Consider the following 20,743-nt stretch of genomic DNA (forward strand, 5'->3'; position numbering starts at 1 on the left):
ACTCCGTGGCAAATGTCTTCTTGTACCAGTATTCTAGAAGTAATAAAGTGTTTTGTCTGTTTTTGTATTCTTGTAGCCAGAACATATTAATGATGAATGGGTCATTTTTTCAACTGTTTTGTTGTACAGTTGCTTTTCACATCTTGTTGTGACATGGAATCCTGTTTCTAATGTTGGTGCTATAACAGATGGAACTTCTTACAGACATGCCAATGGCTGTGCTAGTATTGCTTTCTCACCCTTTGTCTCCAGCTATCTTTCCCCCTCTCTTCCCACCATTTGACGAGGTATTGGAAGATTGGGAAGCTCATGAATGCCACCTGCAGCAACATTTCTTTGGCTTCCACATTATGGATGCGGAGGTATGTCATGCACAGTTTTTGTCATGTATTTCTCCCACCTTATATCAGGTGTTGCTGCAGTTGGCCATGTTGCAGAAATCTTCCTTGTTATCATTTGACAATTTATACTCATTGTTGTCTTCCTATTGCCACTGCCACATGGACGATATGACCATTAGGGTTGAATTCTACCTTTACAATAAGCAGCCCCATCAGTTTCATTGTGACTGGGCCACAACCCTCCACAGCCTTAGCCGCAAGTGCTACATGGCCAACTCAAAAGGATCATATGCAGGCATCAGGGTTCGCAATGTTATCATCTGCTCCACCTCAGAAGAGGAAGTCTGGTAGCGGAGCTTCCAGTTACAAAATCACTCCCTCAAAGAGGTTTTGCCCATTGCCCAATCGTATGAAGTGTCACACACTGCTGGTCAGCAGCTGGAAGCATGCTGCGAAGTCCCAGCGGTAAAGGGTGGCCCAGCTACACCCACTGCTTCGAGGGAGGGTGAAGTCTTGGAGGTGCAAACGACATGATCTGACGGCTTCCACACAGCTCATAAACAGTTTCCCAGCTGCCGCTCCCTGTTGCCATCTTGTGTATCTTCTTGCTCGCAACAAGATAGATCAATGTATCCCCAGCTCTGCGCCATCTGTCACAAGTGTCAAAAAAAAAAAAATAAGACCATGTTGTGATAGTCTGCCATTCAGCTGCACAGGACACAGCATCAGAGAACATGGATATGGATATCAAGGAAGTGTCATCGTCAGGGCCATTTCCCAATCAGGATGCCAACAAGCTTTTTATCAAGATTTTTGTTCTCTTCCGACAGCTGCACCTGCAGGTAGACACCAGCACAGCAGTTTCCTTGCTTAATTCCCAAACATATTCAGACCTCAGCTCTCTACCACTGTTGCTGGTAAACAGGTGCGTATAGGGATATGGTAAACAGCAAATCACCTTTCTTGGCCAATTCACAACTGACTTACCTGTCAATCAGTGACTCAACCTATTACCTTTTTTGTCATCCACGATGCTAGTTCAGAAAATGTTTTCAGGTTCAATGCGTTTTAGGTGTTTGGCTTTTCAGTCACGGACATCAACCAGTTGTTATCTGCTGAAGCCTCCTATCAATCCTTGGAATTTCTGTGCTCAGAATTTCAGGTGTCTTTTGTGCAAGGCCTAGAGTGCACCATAGACACTGAATCACACATTATCTTGAAGCAGTCACCTTGTCCTAGATTCTTTCATGCTAGGCAGATTCCTGTAACCCTGTACAGCCAAGTTAAGATGGAGCTGGACTGGCTCTCATCCCTCACGGTCGAGGTTCCCACTTCCTGTTGTGAATGGGCCACACCCCTTGTCACCATGAGGAAACCCTCTGGTAAATTACGACTTTGTGACAATTTTAAGGTCACCATGATTTCATAATCCATGATTGACACATTCCCATTGCCACACCCAGACAGGCAGTTCAGTCACTTAGCAGGGGGTCAGTTCTTCTCCAGACTTGATCCTTCCAAAGTTGTCACTAGTTACCCTTGGATGAGGAGTCCAAGCATATCATGGTTCTTTCGGCCTGTATCAGTATCAGCTGTTGATGTTTGCAGTGGCAAGTGTCCCAATAATTTTTCAACACTATCTGGAAAAGGTCACATCCACTGTTCCACTCTGCAACACAGGCCTATGCCACCAGGTTCTTGAAACAATCTGCAGAAGTCCAAGTTTTTCCAACCATTCCTTGAATATCTGGGCCACACCATGTCACGGCAGGTCATCCAACCACTGGCGAGTTTGATCAGGGCCATTATGGACCTGCCGTATTGATCATTGTTGCAAGAACTTCAAGCTTTTCTGGGTAAAATTGCCTGTTACCGTCGGTTCATTCCTACGATGACCACTATTGCATGCCTCCTCTACCTCTTCCTTCGAAAGGGTGCTTTCTTTGTCTGGTCTCCGGCATGCGTTCAGTCCTTCACCATGCTGTAGGTCTGCCTCAGGTCGGCTCTGTATCTAGCAACTTTTGACCCTGATAAACCGTTTGTTTTAGCTATGGATAGATTCCAGTACAGCCTGGAGGCAGTCCTCACCTATCAAAATGCAGACAGGTTGAAGCAGCCACTGGCTTCTGCATTCAAAACTCTCAGTCCAGCACAGGTCCACTACTCTCAGATCGAGAAAGAGGCTCTGGTCATTGAGTATGCAGTTACCAAATTTCACATTTTCTTTTATGGTGCCAAATACAAAGTCATTACAGACCACAAGCCATTAGTTTCGTTATTTAGTTTTTCCACATAGGTCCCTGATAAGGTGGCCTGGAGGTTCAGCAGTGGGCTTTATTCCTCTCCAAATACAACTACGACATCCATTTTCAAACCAGTGGGTGCAAAGCCAACACAGACGCCTTATCCCAGCTGCCTCTTGACCCGGACCTTGAGTTTAATCGAGAGGAGCTCGTGTTTTCATTTGGATATCATTTCCTGCCAAGCAGTAAATGGGCTTCCAAACCCTGATACCTGGGTTGCCAAGGCCACAGCATCTGACCCTTTTTTCAACTAACTTGTCCGGCTCATCCAGCAGGATTGGTCACCTAGTCCTCCAGGCCACACTTCTGATCCACTTGTCTTGTCTTGTCGCGGGGCATCATCTGTTGATCTTAAATGGTGTCATCCTCTCCACAGATAGTGCAGCTCCGAGGGTGGGTATTCCTGGTAGTTTGCAATGGGATGTCTTTCAGCTGTTACATTAGGGTCACTAGTGTGTTTCCCACACCAAAACATTGGCTCACAGACATATGCACTGGTCTGCCGTTGCCATATACTGGATAATTTATCACCTGTTAAAATCAGTCAAGAAAATGGTGACAGAACTGAAAATGTTTTCTGTCATGCAGATACTCCAGTAGGATGTGAGAGGCGACTGCAGATCTAATCATCAAATTGTAATAATTATCCTAGCAGACATCCTATTCAGTCATTCATGAAATTCATTTTATACCCTAAATTACTTTCATCTTAAAAAGAACAAGTTTTATGCTGTAGTTATTAATCAATAAAAGACCATGGCCATGGAAGGAGGAGAGGATTGGCAAATGTACCAGCTTTTTGCACATAATGTGACTTGAACACTAAAAAAGAAAGAAAGAAACAGAGGAAGAAAATGAGTAAGACATACAGCAATGCCCTTGTTTAATATTTGTGACTGACAGAAACTGCATCTTAACAACAGTCAAGACCTGTACTCCATTTATAAAAGATAAATGTTGAAAATCGATGCAGTATATCCTATTGAAGCAGCTGTTGTGTATGCCTTCCTTGTAAGTGTAGCATAGCACACAATCACTATGGTGATTAACTGTGCTATTGATGCAGCCTTTCCCATAATTTGTTTTAAACTCAGAAAGCTGTTTGTCCCATGTTATAACAAATACCATGCAGCCTTCCACATTACAATAGCAAAGGCTTGCCATACTGTTGTGGAGGCTAAGAAGAAATCATTACTTGCGTATTAATCATTCCACGCCATTCATAAGAAGATCGAGTTAATCAGGATCTCTCTCAAATGGGAAGTTAACATAGTGACTTCTGTACTAAAAATGGGAGATCCAGTAGTGGTTTAGTGAGGTTGACTTACAATGACTGAATATTTTTACTGCCACAAACACATGCTGTCAAAATCCATTGGTCTGTTGACACATAACTAGCACAGATTCAGAAATATCATTCTTTTGAAACTTTGCTGTCATTTTAGTCACACGAAGTAATGAGTGCTATCACCTGGGGATCACAAGATGATTCTGGATTTCTAGATTTCCAAAAGCCTTTTGATACCATTCCTCAGAAGCAGTTTCTAATCTAACTGTGTGCCAATGTAGTACAAGTTGTTGGTGTAGGGAAGACACTAGAGTGGGTAATCAATCCTCTTCTGATATGAGTCATGGAAACTCAGAATCTCAAAAATTCTATCCAGCTGGGTTTTTGAGGTATTGCAGTAAGTATTGTGATAGCACCCTGCTGGAGACAAAAAGTCCAACATAGTTTCCTGTGCAAGCGTAACTTCACCATAGTACTTGTTGACCAAAAAAGGTGAATGTACCTCATGTATCCATTATTTTAACTCTCTCTGGCCCAATTTTTATTTTGAATTAGAAAAAAATGAAAACAGTATTTTTGACATGTAAATTCTTCTAGCATTGCATTAAATAAGATTTCAGTTTTTTTAATTAGTACATTATTTTGTCCTGTCAGGTCCATATGGACCCAATACACATTATCCTTTTGATGCTGCCATCTGGTGATCTAGTGAATGCGCTAGACCGTATTAGTGCCATGTGGAAACAGTGGGCTTTCATTGATATTGCAGAAACATCAAAAACTGTAATGGATCCAAATGGACCCATTGGGCTGGAAAGGGTTAATGGCACACATATGAATTAAGATTGACAATTCCCCAGGTAGTCTGACCATACAGTTTTATTCAGCATCACAACACAAAAAAGTTAATTTCCACATAAGGTAGCAACAACTCAAATTATCGTCCTTGATCAGAGGTGAATACAACAGTCTGGTAATTACACTAGCAAAGTTCAGAGTCAGTGTTCACACAAACACTGAGTCCCGGGCAGATTGCTGGGAGCTGCTGGGCTGCATCACGGTGTGGTGTAGACTCAGCAGAAACTTTCAAACAGATGGGCAGCCGAAGGCTGTTGGCATGCGTGGCTTGGAGCTGAGCGAAGAGCTGAGGTGCAACTTTAACTGCCTGCTGGAGGTTGAGCCACTGCTTAAGTACACAGCAGGCAGAGGAGCTGCAGATGCAAGCTACTTCCCTCAATAGCAGTGCTGCTGTACACGCTGCCTATGAATGATGATAGTGGTCCCTGTTGATGCCTGCTAGTGTTTAGCCCGTCAACAGATCGTAATCAGTACATGATCCAAATGTATGGTGTGGCAAGTAAACAGTCCCCAAAGGGAGGAACCACTGTGGGCCAAAGGCAAGTAACCTGAAAAGTGCGGAAGCTGTGCTAGAAACAGGAGTGGCTGTTGGACAGCCAGGTACTAGATCTTCCTTCCCCCTTAAGAAAAAGATGTACAAGGCATCCCTTGGCGGAGAAGCCAGGCCAACCAGAGGAGGAGACTTTGGTGCCAGCGGACATCCTTCAGAAGGGGCACCTCCCATGGGTCAAGTCAATGCAAAGATTATCTATGTGAGAGGGCAGAGCTGGGTGGCTGCCACCCCGTTCCCAGATCCCAGGACCTGAGATTGTGAAGCAACATCTACAGAGGTGATGTGCATCTCAGTCCAGGCAGTGAAGAAAGCATAAAACGAAAAGAAGAGTAGGAGAATTTTGGCAGTGAAGGCGCAGACCATTGTAGACTGCTTGACAGATGTGGCATAGACAAGATGCAGACAGCATTGGGAGACAGAGTTAAACCAATGCAGCTGCGAGTGCAATGGCGCACTAGTCACTGGTGGCACTTAGAGGCAGGGCTCGATCAGTGCAGCTGCCATGGCGGCAGTATGGTGGTTTTCAGGGCGCTGGTAGCTCGGCCAATGCGGCTGCTTGCGTCACACTGAAATGGAAGTTCGAAACCAGCAGCTCTGGTAAACAGGACTCAACTAGTTCAACCACTGATGGAACGTGCAATGGGATGTCACGGTATCAGCAGGCATAGGTGGCACAGGGAGACAGGGCTCAGTTGATGCAGCTGCCAGAAACACGACGATGCCACAGCCATGAAGCATGTGGGACAGTAGTCACTGGAAAATAAAATGCATGAAGACAGTAGATAAGAGGAAAGGACATGCTTGGAGGGTGGAGATAGGGCTGAGTGGTGGAAGCACTATACGCATGGAGAACAAAGACAGCTGAAAAGTCGTGAAATGTGAAAACCACACAGACTTAAGCATCCAACTGAGCATGCGAGGCACCCAGATGGTGCATGATACAGCATGCTTTTTAGAGCACTCTAATGGAAAAGATGAGTAGCGAAAAAAGATTCCTGAGGTAACATGAAAAATGATGTAAAAGAAAAACTGCCATCAATGTCATGAGAAGAGGAAGAAAACTATTAACAGTGCCCTACACAAACATGAGAGACATTGTGCATAGGAACATGGGTAATATCTACACTACATGCCCGCATCTCGTGGTCGTGCGGTAGCGTTCTCGCTTCCCACGCCCGGGTTCCCGGGTTCGATTCCCGGCGGGGTCAGGGATTTTCTCTGCCTCGTGATGGCTGGGTGTTGTGTGCTGTCCTTAGGTTAGTTAGGTTTAAGTAGTTCTAAGTTCTAGGGGACTTATGACCACAGCAGTTGAGTCCCATAGTGCTCAGAGCCATTTACACTACATGATCAAAAAAATGAAAAAGCACCGAGGGAGTCAACAAAAGCGAGTCCAGAAGAAGAAGAAGAAGAAGAAGAAGAAGAAGAAGGCACGAGGTGTTGCGCCACACTTTTGAGGACGCCCAACCGTGGCTGCATCTTCTTGAAGGGGGTGAGGCAGTACTGGGCTAAGCCAGATGGCAGCAGCCAGATGGGACATGGCAGGAGCCAGGTCTGAGTGCTGTTATGCCAGATGGCTACACTGGGAAATGCTGCTGGTACCCTACCTTGGTAAATACCCATGGTCTAGGGGCAGCGTCTTTGATTAGTAATCAAAAGTCCTCGGTCCCGTGTTTGAAACCCACCACTGCTTAAATTTTAACTAATAATCAGCATTGGCTGGCAAAGACTTCCAGCATAAAGAAGTCACCCTCATTCTGCCAATGGCCTCGTAAAAAAGGGTGGAGGAGTGGACAGAGATTCATGGCACTCTCTTGTCCTAGGTTTGGGAAGCTGCCCCTAAAGGCAGAAGAATCAGCAATGATCAACGGCATGAGGCTACAGAAGACAATGGAAACCATTGCATTAAAGACAAGTAATGTTTATCCCCAGGGCATGTGGCCTGTAATTGAAAAAGTGTCATGATGATCTCTCCATTGGCAAAAGATTCTGGAATAGTCCTCCATTTGGATCTCCAGGAGGGAACTGCCAAGTGGGAGGTGACCTTCAGAAAAAGACTGAATAATCAGCAAAACCATAACATTCTACAAGTCGGGCCATGGAATGTCAGAAGCTAGAATGTAGTAGGGAAACTAGAAAATCTGAAAAGGGAAATGTATAGGCTCAATCTGGAGATAATAGGGGTCAGTGAAGTGAAATGGAAAGTAGACAAGGGTTTCTGGTCAGATGAATATAGGGTAATATCAATAGCAGCAGAAAATGGTATAACCAGAGTTGGATTCTTGGGAAAAGGAAAGTAGGGCAAAGAGTGTTACTGTGAACTGTATAGTGATAGGGTTGTTCTTATCAGAATCAACAGCAAACCAACACTAACATCTATAGTTCAGGTATACATGCCAACCTCGCAAGCTGAAGATGAAGAGATAGAGAAAGTGTATGAGTATATTGAAAGGGTAATACAGTATGTAAAGGGATATGAAAATCTAATAGTCATGGGAGGCCGGAATGCAGTTGTAGGGGAAGGAGCAGAAGAAAAGGTTACAGGAGAATATGGGCTTGGGACAAGGAATGAGAGAGGAGGAAGACTAACTTAGTTCTGTAATAAATTTCAGCTAGTAATAGAAATACTCTGTTCAAAAATCACAAGAGGAGCAGATAAACTTGGAAAAGGCTGAGTATACGGGAAGATTTCAGTTAGGTTACATCATGGTCAGACAGAGATTCCAAAATTAGACACTGGATTGTAAGGCATATAAGGCATACCCAGGAGCTGATACAGACTCAGATCACAATATAGTAGTGATGAAGGGTAGGCTGAAGTTTAGAGAGCTTTGGAGGACTTAAGATCAAATAAGGCAGAAGGGATCGATAACATTCCATCAGAATTTCGAAAATCATTGGGGGGGAAGTGGCAACAAAATGGCTATTCATGTTGGTGTGAAGAATGTGTGTGTCTGGTGACACCATCCGACTTTCTGAAAAATATCATCCACACAATTGCGAAAACTGCAAGAGCTGACAAGTTTGAGAATTATCGTACAGTCAGCTTAACAGCTCATGCATACAAGTTGCTGACAAGAATAATATACAGAAGAATGGAAAAGAAAATTGAAGATATGCTAGATGACGATCAGTTTGGCTTTAGAAAAGGTAAAGACATGAGAGGCATTTGTGACATTGCAGTTGATAATGGAAGCAAGATTAAAGAAAAATCAAGACTCGTTCATAGGATCTGTCAACCTGGAAAAAGCGTTCGACAATGTAAAATTGTGCAAGATGTTTGAAATTCTGAGAAATAATAGGGGTGAGCTATAGGGAGAGGCAGGTAATACACAATATGTACAAGAGCCAAGAGGAAATAATAAGAGTGGACGGCCAAGAATAAAGTGCTCAGATTAAAAAGGATGTAAGACAGGGATGTAGTCTTTCTCCCCTACTGTTCAATCTGTGCATGGAAGAAGTAATGATGAAAATAAATGTTCAGGAATGGAATTAAAATTCAAGGTGGAAGGATGTGTCAGTGATACAAGTCGCTAGTGACATTGCTATCCTGAGTGAAAGTGAAGAAGTATTACATGATCTGCTAAATGGAATGAACCATATAATGAGTACGGAATATGGATTAGAGTAAATCAAAGAAAGAGGAAAGTAATGAGAAGTAGCAGAAATGAGAACAGTGAGAAATTTAACATCAGGATAATGGTCAGGAAGTATATAAAGTAGTGGAATTCTGCTACCTAGGCAGTAAAATAACCAGTGACAGATGGAGCGAGGAGGACATGAAGAGCAAACAAGCAATGGAAAAAAGGGCATTCCTGGCTAAGAGAGGTCTACTATAGTCAAACATAGACCTTAATCTGAGGAAGAAATTTGTGAGAATGTACACCAGGGGCACAGCATTGTGTGGTAGTGAAACATGGACTGTAGGAAAACCGGAACAGAAGAAAATTGAAGAATCTGAGATGTGGTGCTACAAAAGAATGTTGAACATTAGGTAGATTGATGAGGTAATGAGCGAGGAGGTTCTTCGCAGAATTGGAGAGGAAAGGAATATGTGGAAAACACTGACAGAACAGGAGGCTAGGACATCTGTTAAGACATGAGGGAATGATTTCAATGGTACTAGAGGGAGCTGTAGAAGGCAAAAACTGTAGAAGAAGACAGGGGGTGGAATACAGGCAAATAATTGAGGGTGTAGGTTGCAAAGCAGTCAGAAGACTGCTGATGACCCCCCCCCCCCCCCCCCCCAAAAAAAAAAAAAAAATAATAAAATAAAATAAAATAAAAACTGTCTCTTCCATTTGGGGCAGTGTCACACACAAGAAAGGACTCCGACATGGTGCATGAGCACCAGGCAAGGCTGGGGAAAGGCGGAGGATGAAATACACGACACGAACCTGAAGCTGGTGCTGGAGCAAGTGAATGTTTATCCTCATCACCATCTTTTGTCACGGACAAGATGCAATCACTTTTGGGCTGAACTATCCTCATTGCCATCATTTGTATCTGTTGTTTTAACTGCATGCATGATTTAAGATTGACAGTTCCCCAGGTAGTCTGGCAATACACTTTTATTGAGCATTACTACACAGAAGAGTTAAGGTTCACATAAGACAACAACAACTGTAACAATCATTCTTGATGGGAGGTGAGTACCAACCAAAGTCCTTAGAAACTTCTGTCCAATAGTCACACTAGCCAAGTACACAGTCATTGTTTGTGGAAGCACTGAGTGCGAGGAAGATTGCTAGTAACTGCTAAGTGATACGGAGTAGACTCGGCAGGAATGCTCCAACAGATGAGTGACTGACTGCCGTACGTGGCCTGGATCTTAGCGAAGAGCTGACATGCACCTGCAACTGCAATTGCCTGCTGCAGGCTGAGCCACGACTTAAGTAGAAAGCAGTTGTAGAAATGTCCACAAGCTTGTCATGGCTGGTTCCCTCGATAGCAGCATCACTGTTACTACTACGTGCATCGCCTGTGAATGATGATGGTGTCCTTAGTGGTGTTTGCTAGAACTTAGCATCTAGACAGATTTATTGTAATCAGTCCGGGACCCAGACATGTGATGTATTAGCAAGGTGTGTAAAAAATCTTTGAAGGGAGGAACTGCTGTGGGCCAAGGGCAAGCAACTTGCAGGACATAAACATAGTTCCAGAAACAGAACTGGCCAATGAACGGCCAGATATTAGAGTACCAATTGGTAGTACATCATTGTGCAACAGGTACTTGAATGGTGTTTCAAGGATCCTTTCCCTATTCTTATAAAGTCCTTCTTTACGGAATGGTATTTTGGCTACAGAATTGAAGTCTGGCTCGTCAGGTCAAATTGCTGAAGAGATTGATGAGACTCTGGTCAGCATTATAAGTGCCACTTTGTGTGCTGTGTTGGTAAGAGCATAATATCCATAGTGTAGACACCATTTCAGTGTTCATTATTTGCAGATGGTTTTTCAATTGTTCTTTTTCTCTTGCCTGAACTGATGCTTGCCTGTTAAGCAAAAATGAACATTATTTTCTGGGACAGTGTGGATTTGCAGCTACTTGCTTGCTTGAGTCTAAACAGAGGAATATTGTAGTTACCTCTACCATTTGCTCTCTATGCAGATCGAAGAACATGGCAGATAGGCTATTCACCTTTTCATGACCCACAAAATTTATAGCTGAAAGACATTAAAAGCCCACCAAATTGTACAGTTTTCTGCTGACAAGTATTTCGTTCCAGATCTCAAGTTTGACCATACCAGATAACTCAAGATAGTGATACTGGACCAGAAAGAAAATTTTACTTCTAAATCTTGCAAAATCTGTTATACGCAGAAGAATAATAATAGTTATATACATACACAAGATGTTGATAGTAATGGTCACCTCTCTAGCTGGTACTCCCTTAATCAGGTTTTCAGTTTTGAGGTGCAAATGAAGTGAAATTTTGACATACTTGTTGCATATTTCTTACACAGAAGTCTCTTTTATGCTGACCTGCAAACTGTTTTGTTTATGTTACTGAAGCTTGAAAAGCATTAATTCTGTAAAAGTGACCAGTAAGTAAAAGTACCATCATCATACTATTCCCCCTTTCAAAGACCTCAGAATATTTTCATCCACTCATTGCTGTACCCTCACTGTTTAGTGACATTCGTCACCAATAATAAAAGGACATTATGAACAGTTATGTATACCAAATTTCTCATATAAATGGCTCTTCTATCTAAACCACAAGAAGTATTTCAAAGTTTAGTATGAAATCTTTAAGAACCTGCCAACAAATGTGGGAATATTGGTTCACAAATATTGAGAAAGTTTAAAAAAATTTCCTTGTATGTTAGTGCTTCTGTAGTTTAGCAGATGATGCACAATTTTGGTTTGCAGATCTGTCTTAGTGTTACAATGTCTGTAGTACAAGAGGTCTTCATATGCACAAAGACAAATATTTCTTCCCTCCAACATTTCCCCTGTGGAATATAAATTGGTATGTAAACAACAGCTGAATAACTTAGTTGGAAAAGCAGGTACATTTTAATGCACTCAAGACTGACATCAAACAGTTGGTTGGGCAGTTGTGCTACCTATTTGATCACATATTTAAAAAATAATAGCTTTTATTAATTAAATAAATTTGAACAAATTCTTATATCAAACAATAAAACCTGGTATGACTATTCATAAGAATATTTTAGAATATATTATAAAAACCAGATATACAGAATACTGTTGCTTAGCTCTGTTTTTATTCAGGGGAAAGGGTGGGGGGGTGGGTTGTACCATTCTTACACACACCTAACACTCAGATGTATGAAGAGCAATATTACAGTAACGACACCACCAAAATAGCTCGTGTTTTGCACTCTTTTTTTCCCCATCTGGCTATAACTGATTTCAACAAGTAAATTGCTGACATTAATTAGCTGATTTTTTTCCAAGCAGGTGGAATCTGTGTCTGCTCCAATGCAAGATTAGAAGAAACATCAGTTTTTTAATGTGCACTGCTGTGTATCACAAGAGAATCGCCTAACTTTACGAGAAACTGGCAAGGGTGCACTTTATTTTGTCTATATTCCTCATCTCCTGATGAACCTTGAATGGATTAGTGATTCCCATATCAATCAAGTGAAAGATCCCCTCATCCACCACCAATCGCAATGTGCTAAAAGACCTATATACATAATTTAATCTGATTTCTTTTTTCACTTCTGTGTCATAAACAGTGTGAAGTAATGCACTACAATTACTTATTGTCTGTTTAAAGATAAATAATAAAATGAACAGGACCATATGCAAGATCTTCAATTTTGTAGCTCAGTGTTGGAACTTTCGTGTGTGTGTGTGTGTGTGTGTGTGTGTGTGTGTGTGTGTTTGTTTGTTTGTTTGTTTGTTTGTGTTTGTTTTCGTTCAGCTTGTTTTTTAATTAGTGAGTTATTGTATTTACTCATTTCAATTTGTATTGTACTTTCAAAGCCATTCTTGAACAGTCTGACATACAAAAGTTGATTATTATTGCTGTTTTACATTTATTTACTTGGAAGTTTATCCTTCCTCTTGTGTATGTGTGTGTAACTTTAGTTTTGGATGTTGTGTTACTTAATACTCATGCGTCTTTCATACTCTTCAGGTATTGCATTTGAAATGGGACGCATACTGCCAACACCAGAAACTGTACCTTTTCGACTTACTAGAGATATTGTTGATGGAATGGGGGCATCTGGAGTTGAAGGCGTTTTCAGGAGGTGACATTTAGTAGAAAAAGTGTACCCCTTGGTTAATCCTCTGTTTTTGCTGCTTACAACTATCTAATCTATTTTTTCATCTTATCTATTGCAGATGTTGTGAAAAAACAATGTCTGTGCTGCGTCAAAATCAAGAAACTATATTAACAATACTGGAGGTTTTACTGTATGACCCATTGTACTCATGGTCAGTTACACCGAAGAAAGCATACAATCTACAGTCCAATTCAGGATCACTGGGAGATGAAACTGATGCTGGGGAAGGTAAGAATCTGACATAATTTTTCACACACAGTATTTCTCCCAGTACAATCACATATGTGAAGGGGTTTGTGGCATAATGATCAAAGTCATGTTTGCTCATTTTGAGAAATTGAACATTTATGAAACATTGTACAGAGGAGCCTATGTATGTATATGGATATTGAGTCTAGTAAGGGATAGTGTTAATACTGAAGCATAAATTAAGTGCAGTAATATTTATATTATCACTAAAATTATGGTAAATCCCATGTATTTCACTTTGTATTAATAATTCTTGAGCTTAATTAAGTTATATTAGTATTATCATCATAATTGTGTATAAATTGCATGAATTTCAGTTTGAATTAACACAAAAATACATAAAACAAAATTTCCTGCAAAATAATACTAATAATAATACAGAAATGAAAACCACCTGATGATGGAACAGAAAATATAATTCTGTTTCATGACAATGTGGTGCAAGTCAGCCTTGCTTTACTTTGCCACAACATGTAAACAGAAAATCTGATTTTGTTTCATGGTACCGCAGAGCATTCAGACATACCTCACTTTGCCATCACATGTATCATACAAACCATTTTGCAGTAAAACTTGTGGTGCCATCTGTGATGATATTCTGCATACAATGACATACATCACTGTGGCATCCAAAAGAGTGTGGTTTCCGTTATATAACATAGAACTTAACTCATTTTCGTCAAAATCTGACTTACACTATTATGCCATAAACCACTTCATATATTACATTACGTGATGTCTTCCTCAGTGTGTCCTTGTTCCAGTTTTGTTTCTCAGTATGTCCACATTACTCTTCTCTGTAAACTACAAAGTACTTATGGCAGGAGTTTGAAGGAGCTCTTGCATAAAATTAAGAAAATTATCATCATTATTGTGTTTAACTGAATACAGTATTATTGATTTGTTTTGAGATATTCTGTCTAGAAACTGTACAACCATTAAGGTGAGTCAATATCTGCCCTCAGGGCATAATTTTGTAACACTCTATTTTTTGAGACACCAGTACTGGTGAATCAAACTCTCATTTTTTTAATCTGTCTATCTCACAGGATTTTACAAGCAACTAGTTTCAGACACTTTAACCATTCATGCTGCGGTTATGCCACATAGTTACTTGCCATTCTCCTTTGTTTCTCTGTGAAGTCTCCCCTTTCTAACTGAACAATAACTAATGCATATCTGATTAACTGATAGGAGCTTGAGCTCTTTGCTCAGCAAATGTGTGGACAGGTGCAGCCATGCTCACAAAGAGCTTGTGACTTGCTCATCTGAACCTCTGACAGCAAAGAGTACCCTTTCCTGATATCGTGCCACTATTGACGATAGACAGATGTTGATGGCTTGCAGGAATAATGTCAAATAATGTGCATTTTACGTCATGATATCATCCAGGATTAACTGTTGATGCATGCGACAATAACACACTGTAACAAATTTTGGACATTATACTCATTGAAATTTCCATAAAATGTATTGTACCAATCTTCTGCTATTTTTGTTCTTTATAATAACTCTTATATACTCTTATACTGATGTTTCAAACACCAATGATTTTGTTTCCAAAGTATTTCAGAGTAGGTAAGCATCATTTTATATGGCTCACTTCCTTAATGCGAGTGGTTGTGATATGATGAGAGTCTTATTATTTAGCTGATGTTTTTTCAGTACTGTTTCATGTAGGACAAAGTACAGTAAACCTGTGCCTCACTTGATGTTGAATAGGCATTGTACAAATTGAGATATGTGCCTGTTTGGACTAAACCATTATGAGACACAAGAAATTGAGAGAGGTCTCTTTTTATCCTTGCTCCCTTTGCCTTTCTCTTTCTGTTCTGATTCAGTTTGCGTCTTTACTGTTTTTCTGACAACCTCACACAAAAATGTCTGAACAGTGATATTGAAGCTTTTGAAGAAGTATAATGCCTTCAAAGAACGAAATACAGAAGTATTAAGCAGAAAAAATTCAGGGATTGGTGGAAATATAGATAAACTCAGGAAACATAAAACAACAAAATAAGTGTACGATCACAGCCAAATATAAATGGTTTGGCTTAAAATATGGAATTGTACACCCAGTTTTAAACAAAGCATAAAAAATTATATCAAAGGAAAATTCAGGCGAGAAAACTAATAAATTATGAAATGGAATTGATGGCCATTACTTACCATCAAAAGGTGAAATGTTTAGTACTGTCAATAGACACATATGTGTCACTTATAAAGGATCTCTCTCCTAAGAGTCACAAATCGCATTTTCTATGGTGTTTTGGCAGATGTTTGCAATCTGGTTTTTGCAGCTTGTAGCTAGTGTCCGATCACACAAATCTTGCTCATCATGTCTCACATATGATGCCCATTGTCAATGGGAAGTGTCAGTTAATGATTTTTAAAGTGGAATTTTACTTGCGTACTCAGTAGAGTGGACCTAAATTAGTCTAGTGCATTACTTGCTTTTTTTGAATGTGTATTAATGGGAGGGGGGGAGCCCGAAGAATAATTGGCACTCCACCAGCGACAGCACCACCCTGGCTTGCTGTTACTGCTACTGCCATGCAAAACCAATCATCTGTCGCTGCTGACGTTCTGGTAACACACGACAGGGTGCACCGATTTTCATAACACGAGCAAGCGTGCAGCGCACTGTGTACAGATATAAAAAATAGCTGTCTTCATGTTAAAAAGGTAAACATGTAAGAGAAAAATCATAGTTGAATCTTAGTTTAACTAAACAACCATAAAATAAACTTAAATAATGTGCACTAAAGCACTGTTTAACTTAACAATAATGAAATAAAGTTCCATTATAACACACTTTTGCCATGGACAGATGTTATCCCACAGTAATTACCCACTCGAAGCATTAAACAGTGCAATTTCATCAGAGCCCAACCAGCCAAATATTCAGTTGCTCATTATCTTGCAGACAACTGCATAATTGTGGGTTTGTGCCGTTAGCTTGTAGTGTGAGTCATTTTCTTGCACATATCATAATTTGTTTCTGACCTAGCTCAATGTTTATTTTATATTACTGTTGCTCATCTGAATGTATGACAACTCAATTTATCACCTTGTTAGCTGAAGCAATAATGAAGAAATAGGTACGGTTTTGCCATTGCAAAACAAGACTGGAATGTTCCAAAACAATTGTAATTGTATTTTTCACACTCAAGGGTTAATACATATTGATAAAACAAATAATGCACTAGTCTAATTTGGGACAGTTCTGTCAAATGGAAACATAAAATTATGATTTAAATATCAGTTTGCTTGTAATGGGAAACAAACTGATACTTGCTATCGACACTGGGCATCGTATGTGGAATGTATGAGCAGGATTTTTTTGGGATGATTCCAGCTACACATTGCAAAAGCGAAATTGTAAATATTTACTGACACACCAGGGAAAGTACACTTGACAACCCACAGGAGAAACACCCAATATACTACACATTTTGCCCCTTGAAGATGAAATATGTTTAATCCACACTAACAAGAAACAGTACTGTACATATGTGCCTGTATTCAATAGATTTCAGCAGATGTTATCTCTGAAACTTGATCCAGCAGATGATCTGAAGTCCTTGGAATTAAACAGATGCTCTGGAAAATTAGAGCAGGCATTCAATTTGCAGCAAACAAGTTCCCAGTCCATAAATCTGACAAAAACAGCCAACTTTAAGTTACTACCATTCAGCTCATTGAGCATAAGTGACATAGATACAGCAGAATACACAACTTTTAATTAAGACCACTCAGAAAGAAATGAGAAAAGGTTTGAGGAAATTTAATAATAATCTGATCAAGCAGATGACTGAGATATGGATCTGTTTGAAATGCAACAGACAGACAACAACAAATTGTATACAACTTTGAACATGGCTGATGTTTTCAGCAAACGTATACACAGATTTGAAAAATATGTAAAAATCTGCCAACCGGTTGCTTAGGTTTTCTATATACCTTGACCTGGTTTTGTCATCTCTAAGGGTGACTTCATCAGAAGGTAAGGTAATTACATGAAGAACATATCGTCAAAGATGTACAGTGATTTAAGAGCTGAGTTGCTCAAGTCGTACATTAAAATATAAAACATAATGTTCTTCAAAAAGTCAAACATTAAAACATAAGTAATACCGGTGTGGTGTGAGAGCTTCACAAATTTCACAAAACTGTCAAACCAGTTAGTAAAAATATAAATCTGAACACAGCTACCAGGGTGAAATTATATTTATATGATGTAGCATGTCCTAATATGCAGTGCTTTCACATACAAGTACATCTGTGGTATCAAATATTTGGAATAAGCCATCTTGCACTAGAAACCTAACCACACAGTTGTGCTTATCATTTTGAAGGACAGTTCATTATAGTAAATGAAAGAGTACTTTGTGAATTATATAATGATAAAATGTTGCAACAGCTACTCAGTTTCAGCTATTAAAGCTCTACAAGCACATGTATTCAAAAAACTTTAAGTTTGACACCTTTAAAACCAAGGATTCTCAACTATTTATAGCTGCGTAACAGTCTTCTGTCACTGGTTTATGGTGTAGGTATTGAGAGAACTAAGTTCTGATACTTTCTTGCTAAGGTGACTACTTACTTGGTTTAGTCAGAATCCAGCTGTCTCACATTAACGAACTCTCCCATGGCAGGCACATAACCTCTAAATTTAAAGTTGTTTTCAGTAATGATAGTATTTTGACGTTAAATTTTTTTAAAAAGATAAATCAAAATCATTTTCTCAACTTAAATTCTATTATGCTCTAAGGCAAAGCATAGTGCCTTACCATCACCTGGTGTCTGTAGTTTCATACCTGTAGACTACAGAAATTATTGTGTTCTATTTTCCTCGAAAATTGCGCAGAAATGAGCTGGAAACCCATATTCTACACTTCTTACACTTGTCCTGTCATTGAATATTTGTGCAGTTTCATACCTACTTATCTATTTCAGATCATCATACATATCCTATGAGATTTTAATAAATATTGTCTGAAAGGATTTAAACCCATACATTGAATAGTTGAACTTGTGTGTCCCAACACATTTGTAATTGTACTTAAAGACCAAAATTAATGAGTTTATTGTTAAACATTTATTCTCTCTTGCTCAAATTTATCATAAAGTTTTTTCTGTTGCATCTACTTTTCTGTTCTGTCTGCTACTTCTGTGAATGCTCAAAGCTTTCTCTTCAGCAATGTAATTTCGACCTGATTGTTTTTGACATTGAGAGTAAAAGTGAATATTAGTGTTCTTGAATAAAAGGGCAAAACAACTGCGGTTGAGCTTGGTGATTACATTTGAGTGTGTAATTTTTTAAAGAAATATATCATTATATTTCATTTTTGTCAAAGAATTTTGTAATTATTTGATTACACTCCTCTACATTTGAAATATGTGCTCATAAAAGATAAAATTTTGATAGAAATCTGATTGATATAAAGTAACTTACTCCTCAAAATAATAATTTTCTCTCTCTGCACTGACTTGGATGAATTCTATTGAAAAGTTTGTGGGTTATATGATTCACTTTTTGTTTGCGCCTACTACAACAGTTTTCTAAAGGAAAGGGTAATAAGCATGAGTGCAGTACTCATTAAAACACAAGAAGAAACCACTGAAAGGGTGTTGGCATCTTCTACAATGGGGAATTTAAAAAAATATTAGCCCGATGGTGGAATCAAATTCTGATTTAGTTTGTGATGACCAGGCGCTTTAACCATGAACTATTTGCGCATTGATGCTAGCACATCTTCCAGACCGCTTCTAGTGCTGCCGATCAAATCACTGAATATTTCACAATCGCTGATCACATCCTATACTTTCGCATATAGTGTTTAATTGGTATTAATTTCCAATGTCTTGCTGGTATGGTTAATATGTTCCACTCAAACCCAGCAGAGGCATTAATGAGACAAAAGTGTTGCCACAATTTGTGTCATACCTGTGCATGTCAATAATACTTGATGTGGAACTTAGTCATTTTCCATGTGAACCGTGTTTTGTCAACTGTACATCATTAAAAATGTACATGTAGTTGTAAAGCTTTCTTTCCTTGAGTTCTTGCTACCCAATATAGTTTCATCTAGAGCATTATGATTGCAGTTCAAATGTGTGGCAAACAGATTGTGGCACACATTTCCACACACACAAACTCGTGTGTTCACTGAATCTTCAACTTACTGTTTTCAGCTGATTGTCAGCCAGTGCACTGTTTGTCTTTTAACATTGGTTTTTCCCCCAGTAAACTGTATCTCTCTCTCTCTCTCTCTCTCTCTCTCTCTCTCTCTCTCTCTCGTGTGTGTGTGTTTGTGTGTGTGTGAATGCACGCTTGTAATATGATGTTCATTACTACTAATGTATGTTGAAATCCATTACAGAAACTTCAAATGAGGTGAATAAAATGGCAGAGAGAGCTTTACTTCGGCTGAGACAAAAGCTGCATGGTACTGAAGAAGGGAGTGCTAGTAGTATTGCTGGTCAAGTGAACCATCTCATTCAGCAAGCTATAGATCCAGTGAACCTAAGTCGCCTGTATAATGGTTGGCAACCTTATCTGTGAGACTCTGCCTAAAATAATTGTATCATAATATAACTAGAGAACACACTTTTTTCTAGTGTGTTTTGTTGTGTCAATAATATATAAGTGCTAAAAATGAACCAATCATTATGAAAGCAGTGTTTAAATATGTATGTTATTGTGAAGAAATAAGAACTGTGATATCACAAATTTGCCTATTAATAGACAAGAGCAGTTTTACATCTGTGAAATACTCATAAGATAATAAATTCTTATTTTTTTATAAAAACTGTTTATCATTTAATATATGTGTAGAAAACCAATTTTAAAACTATCAAATGAAGTTGTGTAGCGTTGAGTTGCATTCTAATGGAAGGAACGTCTACATTACATCTGTACTCCGCAAGCTTGTGTATCTCTTCTATTTATCCACACTACCAAGGATCCTAGACTAATGAACAACACTCAAGAATTGGTCTTTAAAAGTATATTTTAAGCCTCTTCTTTCATGGATGAATGATATTTCCTTAATATTCTTCAATTAATCTCTGCCATTCGTGTTTCTGTAACACCCATAATCTACCCTGCTATTTGAAAGATGCCGGCAGTTCTTTCCACTGACTCTCCACAGTTCCTGTTTCTTTACCATCCTGTGCCCTGCTCATTGCTGTCAATGCCATCTCCTTCTACATTAACATCCCCACAATCCATAGCCTAGCTACTACTGAACCCTATCTTTTCCAACATATGACTGATTCCAAACCTACAACCTCCTTCCTGCCACCATGATCAACTACACCCTCACTCACAATTATTTCTCCTTTGAAGGCATCACATACAGATAAACCTGTGGTACAGCAAAGG

At 39.5% G+C, this 20,743-nt stretch overlaps 1 protein-coding gene across 1 annotated transcript in view; it reads left to right on the forward strand.

The window, feature by feature from the left end:
* LOC126161971 (serine-protein kinase ATM) overlaps positions 1–20,125 on the forward strand; it is a 481,619-nt gene extending 461,494 nt beyond the window's left edge. Inside the window, exons 44-46 of the mRNA XM_049918161.1 lie at positions 12,957–13,071; positions 13,166–13,335; positions 19,740–20,125. Of these exons, the coding sequence (XP_049774118.1) occupies positions 12,957–13,071; positions 13,166–13,335; positions 19,740–19,921 (467 nt within the window). The 3' untranslated portion in view covers positions 19,922–20,125. The remainder of the gene's footprint in view (positions 1–12,956; positions 13,072–13,165; positions 13,336–19,739) is intronic.
* The last annotated feature ends 618 nt before the right edge of the window (positions 20,126–20,743 follow it).

This window comes from Schistocerca cancellata, chromosome 2, assembly GCF_023864275.1.
Source record: "Schistocerca cancellata isolate TAMUIC-IGC-003103 chromosome 2, iqSchCanc2.1, whole genome shotgun sequence".
In the NCBI taxonomy this organism is placed as follows: Eukaryota; Metazoa; Arthropoda; class Insecta; order Orthoptera; family Acrididae; genus Schistocerca; species Schistocerca cancellata.